This window comes from Bactrocera tryoni, chromosome 5 (assembly GCF_016617805.1).
Source record: "Bactrocera tryoni isolate S06 chromosome 5, CSIRO_BtryS06_freeze2, whole genome shotgun sequence".
In the NCBI taxonomy this organism is placed as follows: domain Eukaryota; kingdom Metazoa; phylum Arthropoda; class Insecta; order Diptera; family Tephritidae; genus Bactrocera; species Bactrocera tryoni.
The window spans coordinates 74247548-74275503 of NC_052503.1; the positions used below are offsets into that span (position 1 = coordinate 74247548).

The following is a 27956-nucleotide window of genomic DNA, read 5'->3' on the forward strand; positions in this document are numbered from 1 at the left end:
TAAATCAAATTTTGCTTGATTTTCGTGCCGTGCCGCCTTACGCCGCCAACACTTATGAGTAATTTAAGTTGTGTGCTGCCAAAGTTGAGTTGAAAAAAAGTTCCACCCATGCCGCACTTTATTTTTGCCACGCTACAAATAATTTCAACTGCGAAACATGGCCTTGTAAGCGCTGTACTGCCTTTGTATATATGTGTGTGCGCTGCGTTAAATGTAAAATATTGCCACTTTTTGTCTTAACTGTAGTTTGAAAAGTTTATATTTTTAGCTCGGCTGCGTATTCGTAGTTTTTAATTACCTACACGCCACCACGTCATGCCAGCAACAACACTTTTAACGCTTTTTCATTGCTTTTAGTACTTTGGTACTTCCTGCGTTCATTTGCAGCCCACTTAATTGTATAAATTCTGACAGCTGTCAATTTTCCCGCATGTCATCTCTTTCACACCAACGCTGCTTGCCTGCCGCCTTGCTTCCAAAGAACTTGCCGGTTTCTCACATCTCGCACATTCACGTTCATGGCGGGAGGTAAGCAAAGAGATATTGATATTTGAAAAAAAAAAAATTACAACAAATATTGTCATTTGAAGTCAGGTGCTGTCATTAGTTTTCAAAGTTTTTAATTGACTGCTGCAATGAAAAAATAATTGACCTCATTTGTGAAAAGTGACAGCAAAGTGCGTGGTGAAAGTTTTGATTATTACGATTTATCCTGCCACACGGCAGTGCTCATGCGACGTCTAATTGCGGCACTGTATTGGTGATCTGTACTTGCGAAGAAAAAGGAATAGTAAGGGAATAAATTATAAAAGTGTTAATTATGAAATAATTGACTTATGGAAAGTTTTAACTGTGAAAAAAAAAATTATTGATTGCTTGAGGGTAAGCATACGCCATGGCCAACACAGCGCGAGAGATGTATAAAGCAGGAAATTTGAAAGAAAAAATTCTAGTTTTTATGTGAAAATACAAAATAACGTTAACTTCGACTGCACCAAAGCTATAATACCCTTCACAGGTGTATTTTTTGTATTATAAAATTGTATAAAGAGATCTTTATCTTGATTTTGAACCGTCAGTTTGTATGGCAGCTATATGTTATAGTGTTTCGATCTAAAAATAATCATTAGGATATCATTTCGTTGTCTTGGACTATATTCTGTGGCGAATTTTGTGAGGATATTTAGTCAAATGCAAAAAATTTTCTATGCAATGACAAATATTTGATCCTTCAGTTTGTATGACAGCTATATGCTATACTGGTCCGATCTGAAAAATTTCTTCGTGGATTATAACATTGTTTTGGTATAAATTCCATGAACAATTTCCTTTAGATATCTCGTCAAATAAAAAAAGTGTTCCATACAAACAACTGATTTTGAGAGCTCAGTTTGTATAGCAGCTATATGCTATAGTGGTCTGAAACTTACAATTCTGACATATGAGCAGCTTTATGAACAGAAAAGAATATGAGCAAAATTTCAGATCAATATCGCAAAAATTAAGGAAGTGGTTCGCTTATATACAGACAAGACTATCATCAGCTCGTTCAGCGTATAAAAGTCGGCTTGCTCGTATATACACATTTTTGCCAAACTTTCTCGAAAACATACATTTTTCTCAAGCTTTCTCACAATTATATATTGTAGTACCATATGTATATTCTAAGCTAACTTTAAAAATATAATTTAAAATCTGCCACAAAGTATATGCAGAAAAACAGTGCTGCCACACCAAATGTCTAATCCTTTTTTAAAGTGCGAAATTGTCGAGTGCGAATATGTAGCCTCAAGTAAAAAGTACTTACCGAACTATTTGCAAACACAAATAGTACATAAGTAAGCGTTAGAACTTTAAAGAGCGCCCAAAACTATGCAACATACCACTCAAGCGCTCACAAGCAGACACACGCACATAGAAACAGGCACATAGTGGACTAAAGTAATTGCGTAGCCAGCAATGCTAGTATATTTTACTTTATATATGCATATGAATGTATGTGTATGTGTGTGCTGCTGTTGCACACAAAGGCACTGCAGTGGCAATGCGCCAAAGCCGTAGGATTTTAATTATTCACGCATGCATAAGTAACTTGAACACGTTTCGGCAATAAAATTTCAACAGTTGAAAAGTTACAGCCACAAAAAAAGAACCAAAGCAAACTATTCTTAATGTGTGTGCAATGGAGATGAGACTCCAAAACACACTCACGGAGATTTTCCGAGAAAAAAACAAAAGCTTAAAATTACACAAACGGCAGACAGACATTCAAATGCGTTTGCACTTAAATGAAACTTAACTTGAATTTTATGGCTGCAAATATGCTCTTTTGCACTTATTTAAAATCTTGGCTGCAAATAAGACGCACAAATGCTACAACAGCAGCAACAAGCCGGATTTTTTATTTGCATTTTAGCTTACACAACATTTATATATATATAAGTACGTACATATGGTAATACATATGCATATAATACAAGTATATGTGTCTGCAGCGTCGGCTTAAAGCATTTGTATAGCTGATAGTTGGTGGTTGGTTTGGCTGAAGTGCGATAAAACTTTGTCTCGGCACCCAAAAACTATTTGTATGCCAATGGTTTCACAAAAAATATGATACAGTATCCTATAAAATATATTACTTGTATAGAAAAAGTAGTTAAATGTCTAGCAATGCAGTTATGCATGCGTGCATATCTATGTGTGCATTGTGTGTGTGGGCTTAGCAGAACCGCAGACCATGACATTGGCAGCAAAAATGCCAATAATGGCGAGCAGACAGTAAAATCCCCAAAATATATAACGTGGCTTGGTGAATGTAAAAGTCATGTTATTGCGGTGATATTGCATGCGGCTGATAGAAAATTTGCTCGCTTTAAATGTAGCTATACAAATATATATGTATTAACATATATATTATATAGGTTTTTATATTGAATACACTTCGTCTGTGCTTGTGTAGGCAAATGATTCATATGAAAATGTAAAAAAACGCCATTTTGCTTCTTTTATATAAGTGTGTATATGTGTACTTGCATTGAATCGTTGTCTAGTTGCTTTTGCCTTTATATTATCTGCTATAACTATTACTAGCACTGTGCTTTTTTGGTAGCCGCAGCGTTAGTATGATATATGGACTACCAAAATACTATTGTCGGTAGATATTTTCGAAAGAGCAGATTTATTGCTGAAATATAATTGTAATTGTTTTTCTTTTTAAGTTTTTAATTTTAAAGTTCACATTTAAAGCAGTGGTGCGCACGCCTCAATACTACTGTTGCACCATGGCGTATGAGTAACATTTTTATAGGCATTCAAGCAAAGTACTAATTAGTAAAATTTTTCATACAATATGAAAAAAGAAAAAAAAAAACATTAACTTCGGCAGCACCGCACCGACGCTTCACAGCTGAATTTTATATAGCATAAAAGTGTATAAAAAGAGCTGTATCATGATTTTGACTGGTCAGTTTGCATGGCAGCTAAAAGCTATAGCAGCCCGATCTGACTATTTTCTTCGGAAATAGCAACAATGTTTAAAATACTAGTGTATGCTAAATTTCGCGAAGATATCTTGACATATAAAAAAGTTTTCCATACAAGGATCTGAGTTACATTGTTCAATTGATATGACAGCTATACGCTATAGTTGTCCGATCTAAACAATTTCTTCGGAAACTGTAGCAAAGCTTTAAAGAATAATCTATGCTAACTTTCGTGAATATATCTTGTCACATAAAAAACTTTTCCATATAAGGGCTTGAGTTTGAACGGTCCGCTTGTATGGCAGGTATATGCTATAGTAGTCCGATATAAACAATTTCTTTGGACATTGTAGCAATGCTTTTAATAATAATCTGTACCAAATTTCATGCAGATATCTCGTCAAATAAATGTTTTTCTATACAAGGACTTGAATTTCTTCGGTCAATTTGTATGACAGCTTATGCTGTAGTGATCCGATATTGACTGTTTTGACAAATGAGCAGCATTATGGTGAGAACAGAACGTGTAGAAACTGAGGTACTAGGTACACACAGCTTTTTTAATTACTTTCAAGCTATTTTCGCCTACTTAAGGCATCTACTTAAGTTTTAACTGCTTTGCTAATAATATTATGTAAGTATTTTCTTTTTTTCAAACCCACTTTGCTTACTCTTGCTCCTTCCAACTATTTTCAACTATATATGTACATATATGTATATACACAGAAAATAAAATTTTCTCCATTTTCACTTTCTTACTTTAAGCAACTCATTCTGATTGCCATTTTCATTTCATTAACCACACTTAATTATGCTTATAGCAACACTCATTCACTTATACACATGCCCATACCAGCAACAACTTTTGCCATTACTGCGCGTGCAGTGACATACTCTTCTTGCCACAGCCCATAGAATGCAAGTATAAAACTGCCTTTGTATGTGTATTTGTATTGTCCACTCATCCTCGCATTCATTCACATAACATTACATGTATTTAAACTATTATAAGTTGGCATGAAATGTTATCGATATTGAATTTCCACTTGATCGCTCGTACGCCTAGTAGACAGACGCAGACATGCTAAAGACAAACAGACAGATTTCCGTTGTTGCGTGTCTTTTGTCTGTGCATTGGCAGACAGCGCGCGTGCACATTCACAAAACCAAAAAGCACACAAGCGTCACTTATATATATATGCATATATATATAGTATATACTCATATAAAGCATGCTTGCTTGCTCAGTTGTAATGTCGGCATTACACGCGGGCAACCAACTCACTGCCATTCGCCGGCTTGAATCGCAGTCTCGCACTTTTTGCGTTTCCCTGCTGTGGTTTCTTCGTATTTTTTTATATTTTTTTCACTACTTCCTTTTTTGTTAGATACATCACATAATCGAATTATCATCATGGCGTCAACAAATGATTTGTTTCTGCTGCGCAGCATTATCCAGGGAATACTGAGGGTTTTTTGTAGTAGCTGTCGCCCGCCCGCTCGCTCAATGACACTCCTTAGTACTTTTTCTTTATATTTTTTCCATTTGACTTTGTCCAGTGTCACACCACCACTGCCGCTATTTTTGTTTGATTGCAAATTCGTTTGATTTGTAGTGAAATATGCATGTATTAGTATGTGATTGTATGTGTGTGTATATAAGGACATAAAAATAGAGCGCTCCATTTGGCAAATTTTTGCATACAATTTCGCCTTTTTACGCACATTCTCTGACACACACGCTCACGTGCGCTCACTCCCCCACTTTGAGGTTATGTTCGTTGTCAGTTCGTTTATCCTTTTTCACAAATCCTTTTATACAAATGAAATTCGAGCCAAAAAGGCGATAAGCAGCAGTCGCCATGCCACACCGAAAATGCCAAAAGCTAACGCTGCGCGCTGTCGCCGGTTTGGGGTCCGTTGACGCAGTGTCGCTGTCAGCTAAACGCCGACGTAACACATTTATGTATATTACAACGCCAAGACTTCTACCGCTGCCTTTTATTCTACAAGCACAACTTCAATCAGCCGTCCATGGCAGGCAAATCAGTTGCAAATCCTAACGCTGACACTGTCCTGTCCCTGACATTAACACGCAGCGTAAGGACTTTAGACTTTTTTCTTTTTTTCTCACTGCTTTAATCGCTTACTTTCTTTATTCAAGCATTTGTATTGCTTTTTATAGTAGTTTATTTGCTTATTCGGCTATTCAGTTGCGGCTGTGGCTTGTTCGTTAAGGAAATCGGTTAGGGAGTATTAGGTGTGATTTTAATGGTCGCCACAGTTGTCGTTTAGTTTCCTTTTTGCAAATGGGCTCTTCGCTTTTCGCTGGCTTCTGATTACATTTACTACATTTTCGTTTTCTGATTGTTATTTGTTGTTGTTGCGGACAACTTTTTATGGCTTAGCATTACTGCGACAATTTGGCATTTTTACGCTGTGTTTCATGGTCAAATGATTTAATTGATTTTTGTTAATGCCCTTTTTTATTTCACTTCTTTTGCATTGGCTATAATCCTAGTATCAAAGTAAAACGATACTGCTTGCATTGCGAATGTGGTAAAAAAAACTGTTATATACGTCTAGCAGGAAGCAACGTAATGTATATTTAATAACGGTTTTAGGAAAGTTTGAGTTTGAAGAAAATTTTGAAATATATTCCGGAAAATAATATGCTGTATGAGGCTTTGTTTCTGTGGATTTAGTAGACCGATCAAAAATTACCTAAGCGTAAGATATATAGCTATCCAAAAGAGATCTATCGATTATATCAACCCTACAACCTTACCTAAAGTAACCTAACGTACACAGCTCACCAAACTGAAGGCAACACCTTTAAAGGTGTCGTATCCGTGTCGTAGGAAATAAAATATTAGCAGGTCAATTGAAAAGTTGAAAAAAGAGTATAAAATGTTCAGTTGTAATTACATGCATTTGCTCATACAATTACATATGTTATGTTCACATACATATATTTATATTCATATATTTATATATAGCTTGTATACATACATACATATAACTATAAACATTTTTAATATTAAAGGGATGTACGTGCCCACCCTTACCTTTTATTGCCTGCACATATTTAATTTCTTTTAATTAAACATACGACGGGTTTTTTAACGCTATAGTCGAACAATAAAAACAATTTAATATCACCAATAATGATAAATTTCTCAAAAAACTTAGATTTACTACTATATATTTGCTGCTTTCATAACGCGCGGTTGGGAATCTTAGAGTAAAAGCAAATTTTTCACACGAGAAACATGCTGAAACATGTTTGCCAAACCGACACATTGACACTGTTTTGCTAAATTTCTGTTGCACACTTTCATTTCTATTAATCAACACACACTTATCACTTTACATTCACAAATTCAATTTATTTTTAAATAATACTCAAAAAACTCCACTAAAAGATTAATTTATTACTTTTTCACAAACTTTGATCGCGATCACGTACCGACGCGCACTTGCCGACACACGACTATCAAACAGAGAATGTTAACGAACATGAATGAAATTGTGTTAACATTCGGTCATTCCATTGCACTTATAATTATCTGCAGTGCTGCTCACCTGCTTCGTGATGACGAGACAACAACAACTGCATTTGCATGCACGAATATGTAACATTCCCACACAGTTGTGCATGCTGTAACGTAATTACACAGGATCACTCGGCCGGTTTGCAGTAACATAAAACGAACAAATTACATTGATTTGTTGTTTGCCCGGGATTATAACAGCAATTACAAATAGTTTATTAACATCAATGCTAATAAAGTGCGACTGCTTTGTTTTTATACTTTGGCAACATGTTGCTACAGAGTATAATAGTGTTGTTCACCTAAAGGTTGCTCGTATAACCTAAAACTAATCGAAATAGATATAGGGTTATATATAAAAAATTTAACAGCATAACGAGACGTGTTGAAAACTGTCTGTCTGTCCGTCCGCCCGTACAAGTCGTAACTTGAGTAAAAATAACATACATATGTTGATGAAATTTGGCGCGTTCCTTAGCAAAAAAAAGTACGAACTCGTTCTCATTCGGGGATGGCAGTAGTACGGGGTAACTGTGGGCAAAAAATTTTAAAAAGTAGACGAGGCTCTGCCGATTATATTAATATTATAAAAACAATGAAAGCTAATAGCGATAAACCCTGCAAAGATTCGCAAAAAAAATTAATTACAAACGTTTCAAGTTAGTTTACGAATTACAGGAACTTCACTCTTACCAACAACATGAAGATGCTCACTGAAAACAAAACACTTTTAACGCTAGTGCTATATGATTCTACGAATTTTTCTAATACCTTCCACTATCTTATTAAACATTTCATACAAATTTTCCTTGCAGATATCAACAAAGGTTCACCCATCGATTATAAAAGCGGCTCGGCCTGCTCAACACCTACAAAAGACACACTCAAAGGTTACGAGCGCAGCACGAATAATTGCATGGGACCCGTGCTTCCACCGCGCAGCGTTATGAGCGGCCTGCCTGCGCACCACTATTCGACACCGATGAATTTCCGCAAGGGTTTGGCGGCGCGCTGGCACCGCTGGCGGTGTGCGCTCAATATATGTTTGGCGGTATTTGCGTTACTCGGCTTGATTTCAATAGTTCTATATGGTAAGTTCTCTCCATAACACACACCATCTTACATGATCATGACATGCACTTTAATTGATTTTCATTGAGATTATCTTTTCATTTTTTGCTTTTTATTAATTAAAATAATTTCAATTAGTACTCATTTATTCACTGCAACATTTCTTCCCTCTCTCTCTACCGCTCTAACCTTACACCACACAGTATCCGGTGTATTACACTTATCCATGGACGAACCACGCACAATTCTAGTCGGCAATGAGGCGTCCGAAGTGACGGCCGCCAAAAGTACTAACACAGATCTAACGAAATTCGGACAACCCACCACGGTCACAGCATCAACGGCAACCTCATCACTCTCCTCGATATCGGCATCACAAGCGGCAGCGGCGCAGGCGGCCAGCGGTAGCGCTGACTTGATGGCTGGCGGCGGCGGCGGCGGTGGCACCTTGCCATCATCGACCGCCTACCAATCACCAGCATCTGCGTCGTCGGCGGTGGCTGCTATAGGTATGACCGGAGCCGTTGCCTCCTCACCCTCATCATCATCGCTGGCAAATGCCAATAATGGAGGTAATTATTTTGAAGTTTTAATTATTTTTAAATGAGTTTCACTTGCTGGCGCGAAGTGCGACTTTGAAACGCCGGCACAGACGTAAGCGCCGCGTATATTCGAAATCAACGTATAACAGTGTAATGAAAATCAGTAAAAGTGAATGCGCAGTAAAGACATAGACAGCAGGGGTGGGGCGGCTAGGCGTGTAGTCGTTGTCTGTTGTAAAAACAAGCACAGAAAAATACAGACAGCCAAAGTTTAAGCAAAATCAAATGAATAAAATTGTCACTTGAGCTGTGTCAGCCAGCAAGTGCGCCGCACCCCGGCGCTACATAGCGTCTGGCGCGCTCACGGGCGCTGTCTGCTATATGTAAGTGCGCACAAGCTGCTTGGTGTGGCTGATTTGCTTGACACCCACATTATTATTGCCAAAGGATCAGCTATTGTGCAGCCAACAAAGAATATGCTTATTTTCTATGCTAGTCCGCGCCGTTGAATTTCGATTCATTTGTTTTCGCCTTTTAATTTTTATTTATTTATTCAACGCCGTCTGCTGTTGACACTTTCGACAAAGTTGTTTAACCATAAATAGACCGCGACAATGGCGTCAAAAGCGGCAAATGCGGAGAGTGGCAAAAAACAATATTTTTTGTAGTTGTTGTTAGAAAAACTTACAGCAAATATGCGACAGGATGTAGCAGCGCTGCAATTACAGGTCAACTTTGTAAGCCGGAAATTGACGCCGGCAAGTTGAGACTGCAAGAAAACTGACTGTATAACTGTGCTTCCGAAAAGTGAGTTTAAAAGAAGTGAGTTTGCGCCTTACTCACGCATTTCTTAACGTCCTCTCTGACTCTCTTTCGTATTAAATTCTCCTCCGTTGAAAATAAATTATTCCTCTGCATTTGAAGGCGCCGAAATTTCGCAATTTAATGCTAATTGAAGCTGCTGCAAATTGCTATTGACATAATGGCCAAGTGAGTCATGCCAAAATCCATGCTTAAGGCGTGTTCACACTATTGGTAGAGTCATTAGCGCACAATGGAGGGCATATATTGGGTAGTCGAAAAAGTATTTTCGTATTTCTAATCAAACTTCAACTTATTTTCTTATATTTATAATGAACTTTAATGCAACAAATATGTACCATTTTGGTCGTGATTGGTAGCTCTGGAGAGATACGACTGCAACGACCTCTTTTGACAAAATACGAAAAGACTTTTTCGACTCCCCTATTAAGTTGGGCAGCAAAAGTGCTTAGAAAAATAATTTCACTTCAATGAGGAGTAGCTATAATAGCTGCATCGAATAAGCAACACTCTCCGTATAATTTAGTAAATGAATATGAATATTCTCACGCACGCGCGCCCTATACCGTCACTACTAAGCAATTGCGCTTGCACTAATTTCATTTTTTGCTCCCCAAACGCGAGATTACGCAAATTAATGCCGAAAAATATACAAATTCGAAGGAAGAGACGAAACATGTTGAATCAAAACAAAAGTGAGTGCAATCAGCGCGTATTGAATATGCAAAGCGGCAGCAAATAATACTGTCAGTAAACGCCCTTGATTACAGATTATGAATATATCATTATTATTACTTCCCAGGCACAATGTAAGCACATCTAAGCATATTGTCACGAAAAATATCAGCGCATACAGCAAAAAAGTAAGCAATTGGCAACATTTAGCGTTACTAATGTTTAGTTACTCCTGGCGCATTGGTTTACCCCTGACGCGCTCGATTCCCCTAACGCGCTCTTGATTTCTTTCACCTATCGTGCTTTCAGCCGCGCCATGTACCGCCCGGCAATGCGCTCATTAGCGAAATCGCATTAAAAACACATTTTACACTTAATTTACGCGCTTAGTCTACGCCAACGCGCCGCCGCCTACCAATGTCCAAAAGCATTTACCTTACTTATGTAATTTTAGGCGAGCGCAGCCAGCAAATTTACAAGAAATATTCATAAAAATCATAGGTTTGCTAAAAAGTTATAGAAAGGCGGTTTTATTTCATAAAAACGCTTCTTAAAGCATAATTACAATTAGAGAAAAAGATCTGAGAAACCAAATGCTAGGTTGATTGCTTTAAAAATTAAAAAAAAAATTCATGCGCTGTTGTCTCTAGACATTAGAAACGTAGCGCTACCTCTGCCAGATACACGCGCCGTCTGGTCTTACTATCCGCGCGGCTACGCATACACGGCACAACAAAACCGGCAGCAACAAACAAAGGATAGTTCAGCAACAGAGACACGACGCCTGTCATACGGCACACAACGGTATGAGCAACGACAACAACAACAACAAAGCGGTAGTGATGGTGTGGCGGTAGTGGCGTCGAGCGCTGATAAGTTGCAGCGGCAGCACTACTACCGACAAAATACATATCAACAGCCAAAACAAAGGCAACAACAGCCGCGCGTAAAAGTCCAAACGCCAGTCAATGCCATGCGGCAACAGCATGGCGCGCGGAAGAAACGTTATCGTCGAAGTTTAATGACAGACGAAACTTTTGAAAGCATCGACTTAATTACGCGAACGCATACGAGGGATGATGATGATGAAATGGAAGCGCACGAGCGCGATATAAACAACACGAATAATAGCAAGCATAAATTGAAGAATGGCAATAGCGACAGCGTTGATAAGGCAAAGGACAGCAGCGATAGCGACGCCGACGACAGTGAACTGTTAACTGTTGGCAACCGCGCGAACGTTGACAGCTTTGTAGTTACACAAAAGACAATAACAAAGGGTGTGGAGCTGCAGTTGACTAACAAAGAGGTGATTGAGTTGGTGGCGCAAACAGCAGGTGTGCCAAATATAGTAGATACAAATGTGGTGAGAAAATCGAGTGAGTTAACGGCAAGTAATACAGCAACGGTTGCTGAACGCGCGCGCAATAGCAAACGATTGCAAACCAAAACAAGCAATCAAGCAAAACAGTCAACGGCGGCTAAAACGCGCTGCCTCACGCCAGTAGCAGCGAGCGCGCCACATAAATGTCAAACGCTGACGCTAACTAACACACAAACTGCAAGTAATTACGCTGACGGCGCGCTAAGCAAAAAAGCGCACGAAGCGCCAAAGCAGTATATTAATATTTCAGCGGCGCAGACCGATTATGACAAGCATAATAGTAATAATACATCTAACAGTAAACGCACACCAAAGCGCGACAATATAACCAACGCGCAAACTTCTCAAATCAATAAGCTATTAAATCTCAATCAAAACTCTAATGATGACAAAGAAATTGCTGCCGCTGACAGGACTGGTGTTGGAGACGCGACCGCGCAAACGTCTGGCAGTGTAAGTGTTGTTGCCAAGACCGCCGTTGCTGATGGTGTGTCTGTTGAGCAAGAGCATGATGCGACATTGACGACAATTGCCAAAGTTTTGTCAAAGGCTTTTAGGGATAAAAATAATGAAGTAGCAAATTTGACAGGCGGTGACGCGCCAAACGCCGCGTGCGGAAATGATGCTGACAAAGCACACGCGGCAAAAGCAACAAAATGTGCTGGTGAGACAACAAAGTTGCTTGAAGAATATACAATTGAAGACGAAGAGTACAGAATTGAAGACGCGCCCACTACACCAAAAGCAACAGCCGCAGCGGCGCACACAGCTATTGACCTTACGACCAGCGACATTCGTGATATATTTGATGGTGATATTGATTATGTTGAAGGTGACACGCAACATGAAGTAAGCGGCTCGCATGCAGAGTTTCTTAACAAAGTCAAAGGAAGAGCAGAATTTATTTTTAGAGCAGCGACTGAAATTAATGAGATATCGATTACAACAGACGCGACGTCAAGCGCTTATGAAATAAGTATGCGCGCTGAGCCCAACGAAGGAATGGCTGAAGAAGGCGCTGCCTATAAGCGTGTAAAAAGCAATTTGCGTGTACGTAAAGCGAACGAGCCGAGATATATGAAAACGCTTAGAAAGCACTTTGGACGCCCAATTCACGCACCTGTCCAGCTAGCGCCAGCGGCAGTACAGTACCTCAATGTGGTTATTGATGATGATAGTCAAATTGACAGGCCACCAGTAGCAGAGCGTGAAATGCAGGAAAAAGTGCGCGGCAATAACGCCGACATAGGCGGTGTGCAAATTGACAAAAACAACGCCATAAGTAATGACAATAAAATAGACGTTAATGCGACTAAAAAATTGGCAGATAATGTGAGTCAGTATATACGCTATGCGAGCGCGTATGAAACTACTGCGCCACAACACGAATTTGATGAGGCAAATAATACTCAAATCAATCGTCATAATGGCGCAAGCGACAACGCGTTGAACGACGATAGTGAAAGCGATACCGACGTAGCTGCAACTGATGATAACAATAATGAGCGTGATTTGGTTGACAGCTATGATGATGTCGAGCATGATGCGCGGACGCAAGCCACACCACTGGCCGCAGACACGTCAAGTGTCATAAAAATTGATAAATCCGAATTGAATGAGCAAAAAGCGGGGCAGCGCGCAGCATATGACGATGTAGATGTAGATACACGCACGGGAGCAAGCGACGAAGCCGACGGACTGTGGCAGTCGGGGCGCGCGGCGACTGAAAGTGAACTGAAAATTAAGCTAAACGAAAATCAAATGCAAAATGAACGGGCAGCAATGATTGAAAAACGCATAGCGTTAGTTGGCGTGGCTGCTGAAACAGCAACAACAAAAACAAAAGTAATGATAACAGCTGATGAACGACAAACGATGGAGATAAATGAGCGCGCGTCAGTGGCAAGGCAAGAAACTGTTGCAAGCGAGCAGCAACGGACAGTAGACGCAAGGAGTACGGTAGTTTCGGATTATGAAAGTAAAAACCTTGGAGCAGTAGACGATTTGCTGCCATTAGAAACTGTGGAAAATGTTGAAGATGTTAGCTTGTCAGCGGCAGAAGCAGCAGACGTTGTAACGGTGAGGACAAAGTCAGTAACAGAGCGCACACAAATGAGCGTTCGACAAGCTGCTGAAGCAGACGCAGCACAAACAACCGAAAAACTGTACTACAATTACGTAACGGAGCGCGCAACTGACGAAGTTGAAGCTCAGGCGCATACAACAACAATGCAACCAACACATATAAGTGGTAAACGAAAAAGTGCGTCAACAGCTGCTGATGATGAAAGCAATGCGGAAGACGAACTGATGCTAAATGACGGTTTAATGTCGCATCACAACAACAAACACAACGAAAACCACAACGTGCCCGAGAACATAATGCAGCGCAATCGTAATTTCCATACAAACGCCAAAGCTTACGCCGAAACTAACGACTACCAGCATTTCATTGCCGAACCCAATGCGGACGACATTGATATTATCAAATTGGAGGACACACACTCGAGCGAGGATGAAATCTATAAAACCATAGCCGGTGCGCCTGCAAAGCCACAGCACACATATGGCAAGCGTAAGGAAATTGTCACCAGTCGGCCAGCTAAATACCCGGCGCATGCAGAAAACGAAGTACTCAAAGCAGGCGTAGCAAACAACGCGGTCAACAACTACGCTGACAAATTGCCACACTTTCCGCTCAAAGCGCCCATCGTGAGCGAAACATACGATGCGCCGAGTAAGCACATACTCGTCAATGTAACGATCGCCACCGAAGGTGATAGCAACTCTGTGTATACGCTACATGTGGCCGTGCCGATCGGCGGTCAAACGCACGATGTGCAAGAGGTGCTAACACATGAGCGCCTGAAGGCGCCAGCGCACGATGAAGATGCGCCGCCACCCGTGTATGCACACGACACCGAGCAAGCGCCAATCAGTCCTTATTGCATACCCGAACCACCGCCACCCATACCGGAATGCCCTTGCAAGTGCGCGGACTTCTTAACAGCAGCCGAAGTGGTTGAAGCCGTTGACGACGAGCCACACTTTGTGCCATTAGCGGATATTGTTGATAACGCCGGCGCTCCCAACGCTACCGCAACGACCACAGCGCCATATACTACCGACAATTTCATTCATTCACCATACACACCACCAATTGCTGCAAGCACAGCAACTATGTTGACTAATACCACTGCAGATTCTCTCATTTCAACAACTACCACTGCTACATTTACTAATTTGCTTGGTGTTGATGCAGCGCAAGCTATCACTGTTGATGATCATGTTGTTGTTGGTGATGGCAGCAAAATTGCATGTCCTGATGTTATGCCTATTCTGATACTTGAAGGTGATTGTCTTTAATGGTTTAATGGTGACTAAAAAAAAGTACTAACAACTCACCACGTTCAGCTTGTAGACTAACAAACTGAAGACTGAAGTATTGAATTATGTAAAAACTTTAAAAGAACGCTCAAACTCTTCATATATGTATAAATAACCTTTAGTAATACATAACTCTAAAGTCTAACATCAAAGGTGTTATCTTACTTCCTTAATCCGTGGATTATTGCTTGTACTTTGTACATATATAAAGTTGTATTTATGTTTAAGTGAGATCTAACGGTACTAATTATATAATAATATTTGTAATTATGAAAGAAATATTTACTAATTTATAACAGTATATATAAATGTAAAAAAATATTTTAACTTTTTTGCATTTAGAAGCCGTAATGCTTAGGTTTACCTACTCTTACTACTGGAAAAAGTGTACTAACCACATACTTGACGTTAACCTTAAGATTTTAGTTATAACCTCATTATACTTTTTTGATATTTTCATTACTCATATTAACCTGTATACATAACCTCAACTTCACCTTAAGTACAGAAATTGGCAATGGGCAAAATTCAAACACATCGCATCACATCAAAAGCAAAATAAAATTCATTATCATAAGAAAATGTAAAATAGACTTACCTCGTATTATTAATGCTGCAAAAAAAACAGAAAAAAAAAAAATTTTATAAATATCTCATTCATTAACTTAAGACTCATGCAAATACATCAACAAAACATATACATTATTTTAACTACAGCAAACAAAAGAATTTCTAAAGCAAGCATTATAATAAAGCGATTGAGAATTATATGTGCGCAAATAGCAAGGAAAGAAAACAAGCACTGTGTAATACACACTCAGAAAAAACGAACAGCAACAATGCGCATGATACGCGAGCGCTCTCAACGTGAGGAGCACAAACTCATATAATGCTGCGCAGCCAATAGGAAAGCACAAAAACTCTTATAACACTGGGTAGCCAATAGGAAAGCAGCATTGCTCATTGGACAGCGAACGCGCTTAACGTGAAGAGCACAAACTCCTACAATGCTGCGTAGCCAATAGTAATGCCGCATTGCTCTTTTGACAACTACACCAAAGATTGAATAGGTTTTACAGTCACCAGCTGCTGCAGTGCACGATATCACCGAAGCAGCCGCTTAACAGCTAACGACAATGTCATTGGAAGCGCTAAAATTACTTAACAAAATTTCATCTTTCATAATTTTTTTTGTACCGAGTGACACCGAAAAATGTTAACCAACGACAGACTGTAAAAAATCAAATCGTTTCTTGTAAATTTACATACAAACTTTGTAAATTTTCTACAAATATAACAAAATTAAATAAAATTAAAGAAAATTAAAAGAAAATTAAATAAAATTTACATTTAAGCAAAAACAAATATTTAATTTGCATTTCTAAAAATCGTACGCTTTTTTCCTTTTCTCTTCTCTCTCACCACGCGTTTGTATAACACGCTTTACGTAAATTCAACACGCTCATCACACGCATTAATGGCGTTCGCAATACTCATCATTCATTGCATTTGCGCGCGCAATTTAACGCGCTTGTGAAACGTACGCGTGCCTTACTAATATACTTGCACCTATCGCGTACTATGCCGAGTAGGTGCGCGTACTTTCCCAGCACGCAGTTTCCCACCAGATGGCACGACCTTTGGACAAATCACCTTAGGACAGAAACTAACCAAGGAGATACAACCGTACAGCTATTGGAATATGCAATTCTATCAATCGGAACCGGCTTATGTGAAGTTCGATTACACCATACCACGCGGCGCCTCGATAGGTGTCTATGGGCGTCGCAACGCGTTGCCAACACACACACAGTATCACTTTAAGGAGGTGTTGAGCGGCTTTAGCGCCAGCACCAGGACAGCGCGTGCAGCACACGTGAGTAGCTTACGATTTCTCTGCGCAATAAGCGTGTATTTGTAGTTGTAGACATAAGTTTATTACGTAAGCGCTTATCATTATGTGGTTACATTTCGTATATGGTCTTAGTTTTTTAGTTTATGGCATAGTTATAAGGTATTAATTGTCGCCTCAAACTGTTTAACGTACAACTAATGCTTCATTAACCGAACTGTTTCTCTGTGTTTTTCTTGTTTCTCATCCCGCACACAACAAAATCAAACCGCTATACACACATCTCTGTACACACATATGCGTTCCATGTACCACATACCATATACACAACAACATCAAATCGATACATTTTCATGGCGTTACCACGTTCATCACTAAACGCTACACTACGTCTGGCTTCACGGATATAAACGCGCTTCCCGTACATGAATGCGCGCTCACTCTACTCCATCTACGCTCTTGCGCGCTCACTTGCCGCGCACAGTTATCGATAACGCGCGAGGTAACACGTTACATGGAGCCCGGTCACTGGTTCGTCTCGCTCTACAACGACGATGGTGACGCGCAAGAGGTCACCTTCTATGCCGCCATTGCCGAGGATATGACACAGAATTGCCCGAACGGTTGCTCCGGCAATGGCCAATGCCTGCTCGGGCATTGTCAATGCAATCCCGGCTTTGGTGGCGACGACTGCAGCGAGAGCGTCTGCCCAGTGCTGTGCTCGCAACATGGCGAATATATTAACGGCGAATGTATTTGTAATCCCGGTTGGAAGGGTAAAGAGTGCTCGTTGCGCCACGATGAGTGCGAAGTGGCCGATTGCAATGGACACGGTCACTGCGTAAGCGGCAAGTGCCAGTGCATGCGCGGCTATAAAGGCAAATTCTGTGAGGAAGGTAATGAACGCGCACTTTAAACGCAATTTTTTCTGTTACACGCGTTGACTCGACAACAAATTACTTACGTTAACACATGAGTTAAAAAATAATTTACTAATTTGCTGTTTTTTCCCAACCAGTTGACTGTCCGCATCCGAACTGCTCGGGTCATGGCTTCTGCGCTGACGGCACTTGCATCTGCAAGAAGGGCTGGAAGGGCACCGACTGCGCCACCGTCGACAAGGACGCCTTACAATGCCTGCCAGATTGCTCGAATCACGGCAATTTCGATGTGGACACGCAGACCTGCACGTGCGAGCCGAAGTGGAGCGGCGATGATTGCTCGAAGGAGCTGTGCGATTTGGATTGTGGACAGCATGGACGCTGTGTCGGCGATGCCTGCACTTGCGATGCGGAATGGGGTGGTGAATACTGCAACACCAAGCTCTGCGATACGCGCTGCAATGAGCATGGGCAGTGCAAGAATGGCACCTGCCTATGCGTGACCGGTTGGAATGGCAAGCACTGCACTATCGAAGGCTGTCCGAATGGCTGTTCGGCGCATGGACAGTGTCGCGTAAGCGGCGAGGGTCAGTGGGAATGTCGTTGCTACGAGGGCTGGGATGGTCCCGACTGCGGCATAGCGCTCGAATTGAATTGTGGCGACAGCAAGGACAACGACAAGGGTAAGTGTATGCACTTGGCATATTATTTCATATAAATAATAATAATAAAAAATTGCGTTATGCGCCAGATGGTCTCGTTGACTGTGAGGATCCCGAGTGCTGTGCCAGTCATGTGTGCAAGACATCGCAGCTGTGCGTATCCGCGCCCAAGCCGATTGATGTCTTGTTGCGCAAGCAACCGCCGGCCATTACCGCATCCTTCTTCGAGCGCATGAAATTCTTGATTGACGAGAGCAGCCTGCAGAACTATGCGAAACTCGAAACGTTCAATGAAAGGTTTGTTCAAGGCGTTTGCCAATTTCCTTACACACTGTAGTATAATTGCGTATATTTTAAGTTTAACAAATTAGCTATATTGAAACAAAAAAAATAATTGATAAGCATATAAGCAACATGCAATTGGTGACAAAGATATTTTTTCGTTTTATAAGAGCAACAAAATTTTTGCATTACATAAACGCTGATGTTTTAGTGTGTATAGTGGATGTAAATATCCTGTTAAAAAAATACAAAAAAAAAAGCAACAACAAAAATAAAGCATAATGACAACTAGTTTGCCTTTTTTCAGTTTTTACGTTTTGATATTTTTAAGTTATCGTGCCCACGTCTAAAACATCCCAACCCCAAAAAATATCCCTTACCAACTCATGAACCAAAACATATGTAAATAACTCCCACTATATGTCCTTTGTTTTTGCACCACAAATACCCCAAAAGTAGGCAAGAGTAGCCGTACAAAAATCAAGAAAAAAATTGTACGAAAAGCAAATTGATGCGGCAAGGCGCATTAATGCCGCGCTACATGCGACGTCTACGTTTAATACAATGAAATATTTTAGTTTTACGCAGGCTTGCATAAAACAACTTACTTTCGATATATGCTGAGCACGCGTGGCTTAGTTTCAGTATCGTTTTTTTTTTTTTGTTTTTTTCATTGGAGACATTTTACTTTGAAAAAAGTTGCAAATACAAAATGTTTACAGTTAATTAACAATAAAAATATACAACCACGTATGCAAACATTAAATCAACGCTAATGCAATTAATTTTCTCTACTCTTTTCTCTTCTCTTACACGCGCGCCCTAAAACTGCTACTAACCTACTACTACCAACATCACTACTACTACATACTACCACTGCGTATACGTAACCAATTTACTAATACGATTTGAACGATTTCAAATGTAAACGTTTGGCAAATATGCATAACTTTCGGCACTTGCAATACGCTAAAAACAAAATCAAAAAATTGCAAAATTTTATTAAAAAAAAAAACAAAATTTTGAAAAATTAACAAAAAAAATTTATTAAAAAAATTTTTAAATTAAAAATAAATTAAAATTAAAATAAAATAAAATTAAAAAAACTTTAAAATTAAAAATTTTAAATAAAAAATATTATTAAAATAATTTTTTGAAAAAATTTTTATAAAATTAAAAATTAAAAAAATTAATAAAAAAAATTTTAAATAAATAAATTAATAATTTTAAAATAATTTAACAAAATTTTAAATTAAAAAATCAAAAAAATTAAAATAAATTAAATTAAATTTTTTAATTAAATAAAATTAAAACAAAAATATTGTAAAAAAAAAATTAAAAAAAATTAATTTAAAAATTAAAAAAATTGTTATTAAAATAATTTAAATAAACATTTTTAATATTTAAAAAAAAAAATTAATATTAATAAAAAAATTAAAAATTAAAAAAATTTAAAAAAAAATTTAAAACTTAAAAAAAAAAATTATTATTAAAATAATTTAAATAAACATTTTTAATATTAAAAAAAAAAAAATTTAATATCAAAAAAATATTATTAAAATATTTAAATAAAAATTTTTAATATTTAAAAATAAAAAATTAAAAATTTTAATATATTAAAATAAAAAATAAAACAAAAAATTAATTTAAAAATTTAAAAATTAAAAAAATTTTATTAAAATAATTTAAATAAAACTTTTTAATATTAAAATAATTTTAAAAAATTAAATAATAAAAAAAATCACAAAAATATATTGCAAAAAAAAATTTTTTAAATCATTACAAACCAAATTATCAAAAATCATTACAAAAAATGTACCAAAAACTCTTACAAAAACAAACAAATCGTTTAAAAAATCATCACTAAATTCATTAAACACTAACAGCATTTTTTGGAATTATTTCAATGCAAGGTAAGCAAAGCAACAGCGCTCAAACTAAAATAACTAACTAAATACTCTAAAAAAAAGTTCGTTGGTTGTTTGGTAACATGTTTTCTTAGCTATTAATTTTCATACTTTAACATATTCTAACGCTGTCATAGCAGTTCGCTCATTTTACTAATTTGTCGTAATTTTCATTATTTTTTCATTTAATTTTTCTAATTTCCTTTTTAATCGTCAAACACTTTATTTGCTTTTGGTTTTCATTACCAGTTTTTCATTCATGCGTTTTTCCTCTTCACTTAACCCCTCACCTCTAACATAAAGTCATGCAGCTGAAATGCCTATGCGCCTCGTTTGGGCTATGTAACGTCATTTTAAGCACTTAGTAGTGCGTTTTTCACATATTTTACACACCTTCATACTTTCTTTATTTCATTTTAAGTATTTGCGCGCCTAGACTACAAACAATAAGCGCCTATTACGTTTCCAAGCAACCCTACTGCAAAAAATTTAGGTTTTAATTTCAATAGTAAATGCAAAAAAAAAAAGTTGAAAACAAAATTTTAAACTACCGTTATGACAAAAAAAATACCTGGAAATGAACAGTATTTGAAAACTTACGAACACCTTGTAAACATGCGTTCGTTCGTGCATTTGTTCGTTCGTTGGCTGTTACGCTCGTTCAAACTTCGTTCAATTGTGTCTTATGTGTTAAGAGAAAGTCTATTTTATGTTTATATGTGCGTGTGTAATTTTACGTATTTGTTACACCTTATTTGCCGTTAATTTAGCAATTTACCGTTATTTATTTAAGTAGTTTATTTATAAATGTCAATACGTTTTTATTAGCGCAAGTTTTATGCATACAGTTTTTACGTTTTTCTACTGCTTGTTAGTAAGTTATTTTTTCCTAACTATTTGCTAGCATATTTTACGCTCTTCAGCAAACATTTTCTATTTTATACCACACACACACATTAATTTAACAAAGACGCCACTAACTCTCCGCTCTTTTTGACTCTTTCCCCTACAGCCGTTCGGCCGTTATACGCGGTCGCGTTGTCACCTCGCTCGGCATGGGTTTGGTGGGTGTACGCGTCTCCACTACGACACTGCTCGAAGGCTTTACGCTCACACGCGACGACGGTTGGTTCGATCTGATGGTGAATGGCGGCGGCGCTGTTACGCTGCAATTCGGCCGCTCACCATTCCGACCACAGTCACGCATCGTACAAATACCCTGGAACGAGGTGATCATCATCGATGTGGTGGTTATGTCCATGTCGGAGGAGAAGAATTTGATACCCATACCGCATACGTGTTTCTCGCACGACTACGATCTTATGAAGCCGGTTGTGTTGGCCTCGTGGAAGCATGGTTTCCAAGGCGCTTGTCCCGATCGTTCAGCCATTTTGGCCGAGTCGCAGGTTATACAGGAATCACTACAAATACCCGGCACTGGCTTGAATTTGGTATACCATTCTTCACGCGCCGCCGGCTATCTATCGACCATAAAGCTGCAGCTAACACCCGAAACTATACCAGATACACTGCACCTGATACATCTGCGCATAACCATCGAGGGTATACTATTCGAGCGTGTTTTCGAAGCAGATCCAGGCATTAAATTCACCTACGCCTGGAACCGCTTGAATATCTACCGTCAACGCGTCTACGGTGTGACCACAGCGATTGTTAAGGTTGGTTATCAGTACAGCGATTGTAAAGACATCATTTGGGATATACAAACCACCAAGTTGTCTGGCCACGACATGTCCATTTCCGAGGTCGGTGGTTGGAATCTTGATATACACCACCGTTACAACTTCCATGAGGGCATACTGCAGAAGGGCGATGGCTCCAATATCTACTTGAAGAATAAGCCGCGTGTCATACTCACTACCATGGGTGATGGCCATCAACGTCCGCTTGAATGCAACGATTGTGAGGGCTTAGCATACAAGCAACGCTTGCTGGCGCCTGTTGCATTGGCCGCTTCACCTGATGGCAGTTTGTATGTCGGCGACTTCAACTACATACGTCGCATTATGACCGATGGCACCATACGCACAGTGGTCAAGTTAAATGCCACACGCGTCTCCTACCGCTACCACATGGCACTGAGTCCACTGGACGGCACACTTTATATATCCGATCCGGAGTCTCATCAAATCATACGCGTACGCGACACTAATGATTACACACAACCGGAAAAGAACTGGGAACCCATTGTCGGCTCCGGTGAGCGTTGTCTGCCCGGCGACGAGGCGCATTGTGGTGACGGTGCTTTGGCGAAAGATGCGAAGCTGGCCTATCCCAAGGGCATCGCCATTTCCAGCGACAATATATTGTACTTTGCAGATGGCACAAATATCCGTATGGTTGACCGTGATGGCATTGTCACAACACTAATAGGCAATCACATGCATAAGTCACACTGGAAGCCCATACCATGCGAGGGCACACTAAAGTTGGAAGAGATGCATTTGCGTTGGCCCACCGAATTGGCTGTTAGCCCCTTGGACAATACACTACACATTATCGATGATCATATGATTTTGCGCATGACACCCGATGGACGTGTGCGCGTCATTTCCGGACGTCCACTACATTGCGCCACCACTTCAACCGTTTATGATTCCGATTTGGCTACACATGCCACACTCGTGATGCCACAATCCATATCGTTCGGTCCCATGGGTGAGCTCTATGTGGCAGAGAGCGATTCGCAACGCATCAACCGTGTACGCGTCATTGGCACAGATGGTCGCATAGCACCTTTTGCCGGCGCAGAGTCGAAATGTAATTGCTTGGAACGCGGCTGCGACTGTTTCGAGGCAGAGCACTTCCTGGCAACCAGTGCCAAGTTTAACACTATAGCGGCGCTTTCCGTCACACCCGATGGTCATGTGCATATTGCTGACCAGGCCAATTATCGCATACGTTCGGTTATGTCCAGTATACCCGAAGCCAGTGCGTCACGCGAATATGAAATCTATGCGCCAGATATGCAAGAAATTTATATCTTTAACCGTTTCGGTCAGCACGTCTCTACAAAGAATATTCTCACTGGCGAAACAACATATGTCTTCACTTATAATGTCAATACTTCCAATGGCAAACTGAGTACCGTGACTGATGCGGCAGGCAATAAGGTCTTCCTACTCCGCGACTACACCTCTCAGGTGAACTCCATCGAAAATACGAAGGGTCAGAAATGTCGCCTACGCATGACACGCATGAAGATGTTGCACGAACTGAGCACACCGGACAACTACAATGTGACATTTGAATACCACGGCCCAACCGGCCTGCTAAAGACCAAACTAGATTCCACAGGCCGCTCTTATGTCTACAACTATGATGAGTTTGGACGACTCACTTCGGCTGTTACGCCCACTGGTCGTGTCATTGATTTGGTATTCGATTTGAGCGTTAAAGGTGCACAAGTTAAGATATCCGAGAATGCACAGAAGGAACAATCGATGCTAATACAGGGCTCAACAGTCATGGTGCGCAATGGTGCCGCCGAATCGAAGACATCTGTTGAAATGGACGGTTCAATGACAAGTCTAACGCCTTGGGGTCACACTGTACAAATGGAAGTGGTACCGTACGCCATTTTGGCTGAAATCAACCCTGTGATTGGTGAAAGCTATCCGGTGCCTGCCAAGCAGCGTACTGAAATCGCTGGTGATCTGGCTAATCGCTTCGAGTGGCGTTACTTCGTGCGTCGCATGCAGCAGGGTAAGCAAGGCAAAGGACCACGTCCAGTCTCACAAGTTGGACGCAAACTGCGTGTGAATGGCGATAATGTGCTGACACTCGAATATGACCGCGATGCGCAATCCGTTGTTGTGCTCGTCGATGATAAACAAGAATTATTGAATGTTACTTATGACCGTACAGCACGTCCCGTTAGTTTCCGCCCACAATCGGGCGACTATGCTGATGTCGACTTGGAATACGATCGCTTTGGTCGTTTAGTGAGCTGGAAGTGGGGTGTGCTGCAAGAAGCTTACACCTTTGATCGCAATGGACGCTTAAATGAAATCAAATACGGTGACGGCTCATCAATGGTTTATGCCTTCAAAGACATGTTCGGCTCGCTACCACTGAAAGTGACCACACCGCGTCGCTCTGACTACCTCTTGCAGTACGACGATGCTGGCGCACTACAAAGTTTGACAACGCCACGCGGCCATATACACTCATTCTCACTACAAACCTCGCTCGGTTTCTTCAAGTACCAATACTTCTCACCGATCAACCGCCACCCTTTCGAAATACTATACAACGATGAAGGACAGATACTCGCCAAGATACATCCACACCAATCGGGTAAGGTGGCGTTTGTACATGATTCCGCTGGCCGTTTGGAGACAATTTTAGCTGGGCTATCAAGCACGCACTACACTTATCAGGATACGACGAGCCTCATCAAATCAGTTGAAGTGCAGGAACCTGGCTTTGAGTTACGCCGCGAGTTCAAGTATCACGCTGGCATTCTCAAAGACGAAAGGGTACGCTTCGGCTCTAAGAACTCATTAGCTTCCGCACACTATAAGTACTTCTATGATGGCAATGCACGTCTGAGCAGCATTGAGATGTCCATTGATGACAAGGAGGTGCCCACAGCACGTTACAAGTACAGTCAAAACTTGGGACAGTTGGAAGTTGTGCAAGATCTAAAGATTACCCGGAATGCTTTCAATCGTACCGTTATTCAAGACTCTGCTAAGCAATTCTTCACGATCATCGATTACGATCAGCATGGTCGCGTAAAGAGTGTGCTTATGAATATCAAGAGCTTCGACGTCTTCCGCCTCGAGTTGGACTATGATCTGCGAAATCGCATCAAATCACAGAAGACAACATTGGGACGTTCAACATCATTCGACAAGATCAATTACAATGCTGATGGACATGTGACAGAAGTGCTCGGCACAAACAATTGGAAATATTTGTACGATGAGAATGGCAACACTGTCGGCATTGTGGATCAAGGTGAGAAAATTAATCTCAGTTATGATATTGGTGATCGCGTCATACAAGTTGGTGAGATCGAGTTCAACAGTTATGATGCGCGTGGCTTTGTGGTGCGACGTGGTGAACAGAAGTACCGTTATAACAATCGCGGTCAGCTAATACATGCCTTCGAAAGAGATCGCTTCCAGTCCTGGTACTACTATGATGACCGCAGCCGTTTAATAGCCTGGCACGATAGCAAAGGTAATGTAACGCAGTACTACTATGCCAACCCGAAGACACCGAAATTGCTGACACACGTACACTTCCCGAAAGTGGGCAAAACATTGCGTTTCTTCTATGACGATCGTGATATGCTAATGGCAGTAGAAAACGGCGATCAGCGTTACTATGTGGCCACCGATCAGAATGGTTCTCCGCTAGCCTTCTTCGACCCGAACGGCATCATAATCAAAGATGTAAGACGTACGCCATTCGGCCGCATCATCAAAGATACAAATCCAGACTTCTTCATACCGATCGACTTCCATGGTGGACTGCTAGATCCCAACACCAAGTTAATCTACACCGAAGGACGCCACTACGATCCTACAGTTGGTCAATGGATGACACCCAAATGGGAGACATTGGCCACCGAAATGTCCAATCCAACTGATGTCTTCATCTACCGCTACCATAACAACGATCCCGTCAATCCCAACAAACCGCAAAATTATATGATCGACTTAGAGTCTTGGCTGCAACTCTTCGGCTACGATTTGCGTAGCATGCAGAGCTCGAAGTACACCAAAGACGCGCAATATGTGCCACAAATTTCGATTAAATCAAACACACTTGCACCAGAATTCGGTGTGATTTCCGGCTTGGAATGTATCGTCGAAAAGACCAACGAGAAATTCAGCGATTTCGACTTCGTGCCGAAACCACTGCTGAAGATGGAACCAAAGATGCGCAATCTACTGCCACGCATTAGCTACCGACGTGGCGTCTTCGGCGAGGGTGTGCTGCTTTCACGCATTGGCGGTCGTGCTTTAGTCAGCGTCGTAGATGGCTCTAATAGCGTGGTGCAGGATGTGGTCTCATCGGTCTTCAACAATTCCTACTTCCTCGATCTGCATTTCAGCATACACGATCAAGATGTATTCTACTTTGTCAAAGACAATGTGCTTAAGCTGCGCGACGACAACGAAGAGCTGCGCCGACTCGGCGGCATGTTCAACATATCAACACATGAAGTGACCGATCACGGCGGCACCGCTGCAAAGGAATTGCGACTGCACGGACCCGATGCCGTGGTGATAATCAAATATGGTGTTGATCCCGAACAAGAGCGACATCGCATACTGAAACACGCGCACAAGCGTGCCGTCGAACGCGCTTGGGAGCTCGAGAAGCAGCTGGTGGCTGCCGGCTTCCAGGGACGTGGCGACTGGACTGAAGAGGAGAAAGAGGAGTTGGTGTCGCACGGCGATGTAGATGGCTGGATTGGCATCGACATACATAGCATACACAAATATCCACAGCTGGCCGACGATCCAGGCAATGTAGCATTCCAGCGTGACGCCAAACGCAAACGAAGAAAGATCGGCAGCGCACACCGCGCAGCGAAATCGCGCCGACAGCAATTAAGAGTCATGGATTTGAGTGCGTGAGTGGGCGAGACGAGCGAAGAAGTATACAAAAGTAGACGTGTAGCAGCAACTGTAACAAAAGTGAATGAGCAACGCGAAAATGATGGGCGTGAGAAGGATAGGCGAAGTTATGGTGTTGCCTATGCTAGGCACGAAAGCTGGCTAGCAGATGCAAACGCAAACGAACTGAACACCATTGAGACAACACTTTATTTAGACAACAATAACAGCAATAGCAGCGGTGATGATGGTGATGACGACGACGACGATGACGATGACGACGATGAGGATGACGATGCGCTGCCGCAAAATGTACGCAAACTCATTGTTGCCAACGAAGCTAACCACAGCGGCAATGAGGAGTACTACCAAGACGAATACTATTATAATAACAACTACTACGATCAGCACTACTATCGCAGCAAAGGCACAGATACAGACGACTTATATTAAACAACCAATACTACTACATACAAAACATATATAAAAAACAAAAACTGAAAAGCAAATTAAATTTAAAGAATTTAGTGGGTATTAAATTAAAATATGTGTGAGTACGTACGACTAACTACAATACTATGAGTAGGTATGTGTGAAGTAAAGAAATCATAAAACACAAGAAATTTTCAAAATCAATATTTGCGTGTGAAAATGGCAAATTTGTAAAAAGTAAATGAAAAAAAAAAATGAGTGAAGGTTTAGCAACTGAAAAGACGCCAAGCAAATTATTTAGTAAGGAAATAATAAAAATCTTTAGCACACACAGCGCTAAGTGGCGTAGGTAGTCGGATTTGGTGCGAAAAAGTAAAGCAAAAAATTTCAAAAACTAGCACAAAAATTAGAAAAGCATGTGAAA

At 40.4% G+C, this 27956-nt stretch overlaps 1 protein-coding gene across 4 annotated transcripts in view; it reads left to right on the forward strand.

Annotated features, from left to right (window-relative positions):
- The window catches only part of LOC120777892 (teneurin-m), a 512725-nt gene extending 484829 nt beyond the window's left edge, over positions 1–27896 (forward strand). For 3 of the 4 annotated variants that reach the window (XM_040109461.1, XM_040109459.1, XM_040109462.1), the window contains 8 exons: positions 7852–8127; positions 8311–8679; positions 16510–16793; positions 17254–17665; positions 17788–18333; positions 18402–18609; positions 20481–20507; positions 21514–27896. In XM_040109461.1, the coding sequence (XP_039965395.1) occupies positions 7852–8127; positions 8311–8679; positions 16510–16793; positions 17254–17665; positions 17788–18333; positions 18402–18609; positions 20481–20507; positions 21514–27121 (7730 nt within the window). In that variant the 3' untranslated portion in view covers positions 27122–27896. The remainder of the gene's footprint in view (positions 1–7851; positions 8128–8310; positions 8680–16509; positions 16794–17253; positions 17666–17787; positions 18334–18401; positions 18610–20480; positions 20508–21513) is intronic. The other variant, XM_040109460.1, reaches the window with a different exon arrangement.
- Positions 27897–27956: the final 60 nt, after the last annotated feature.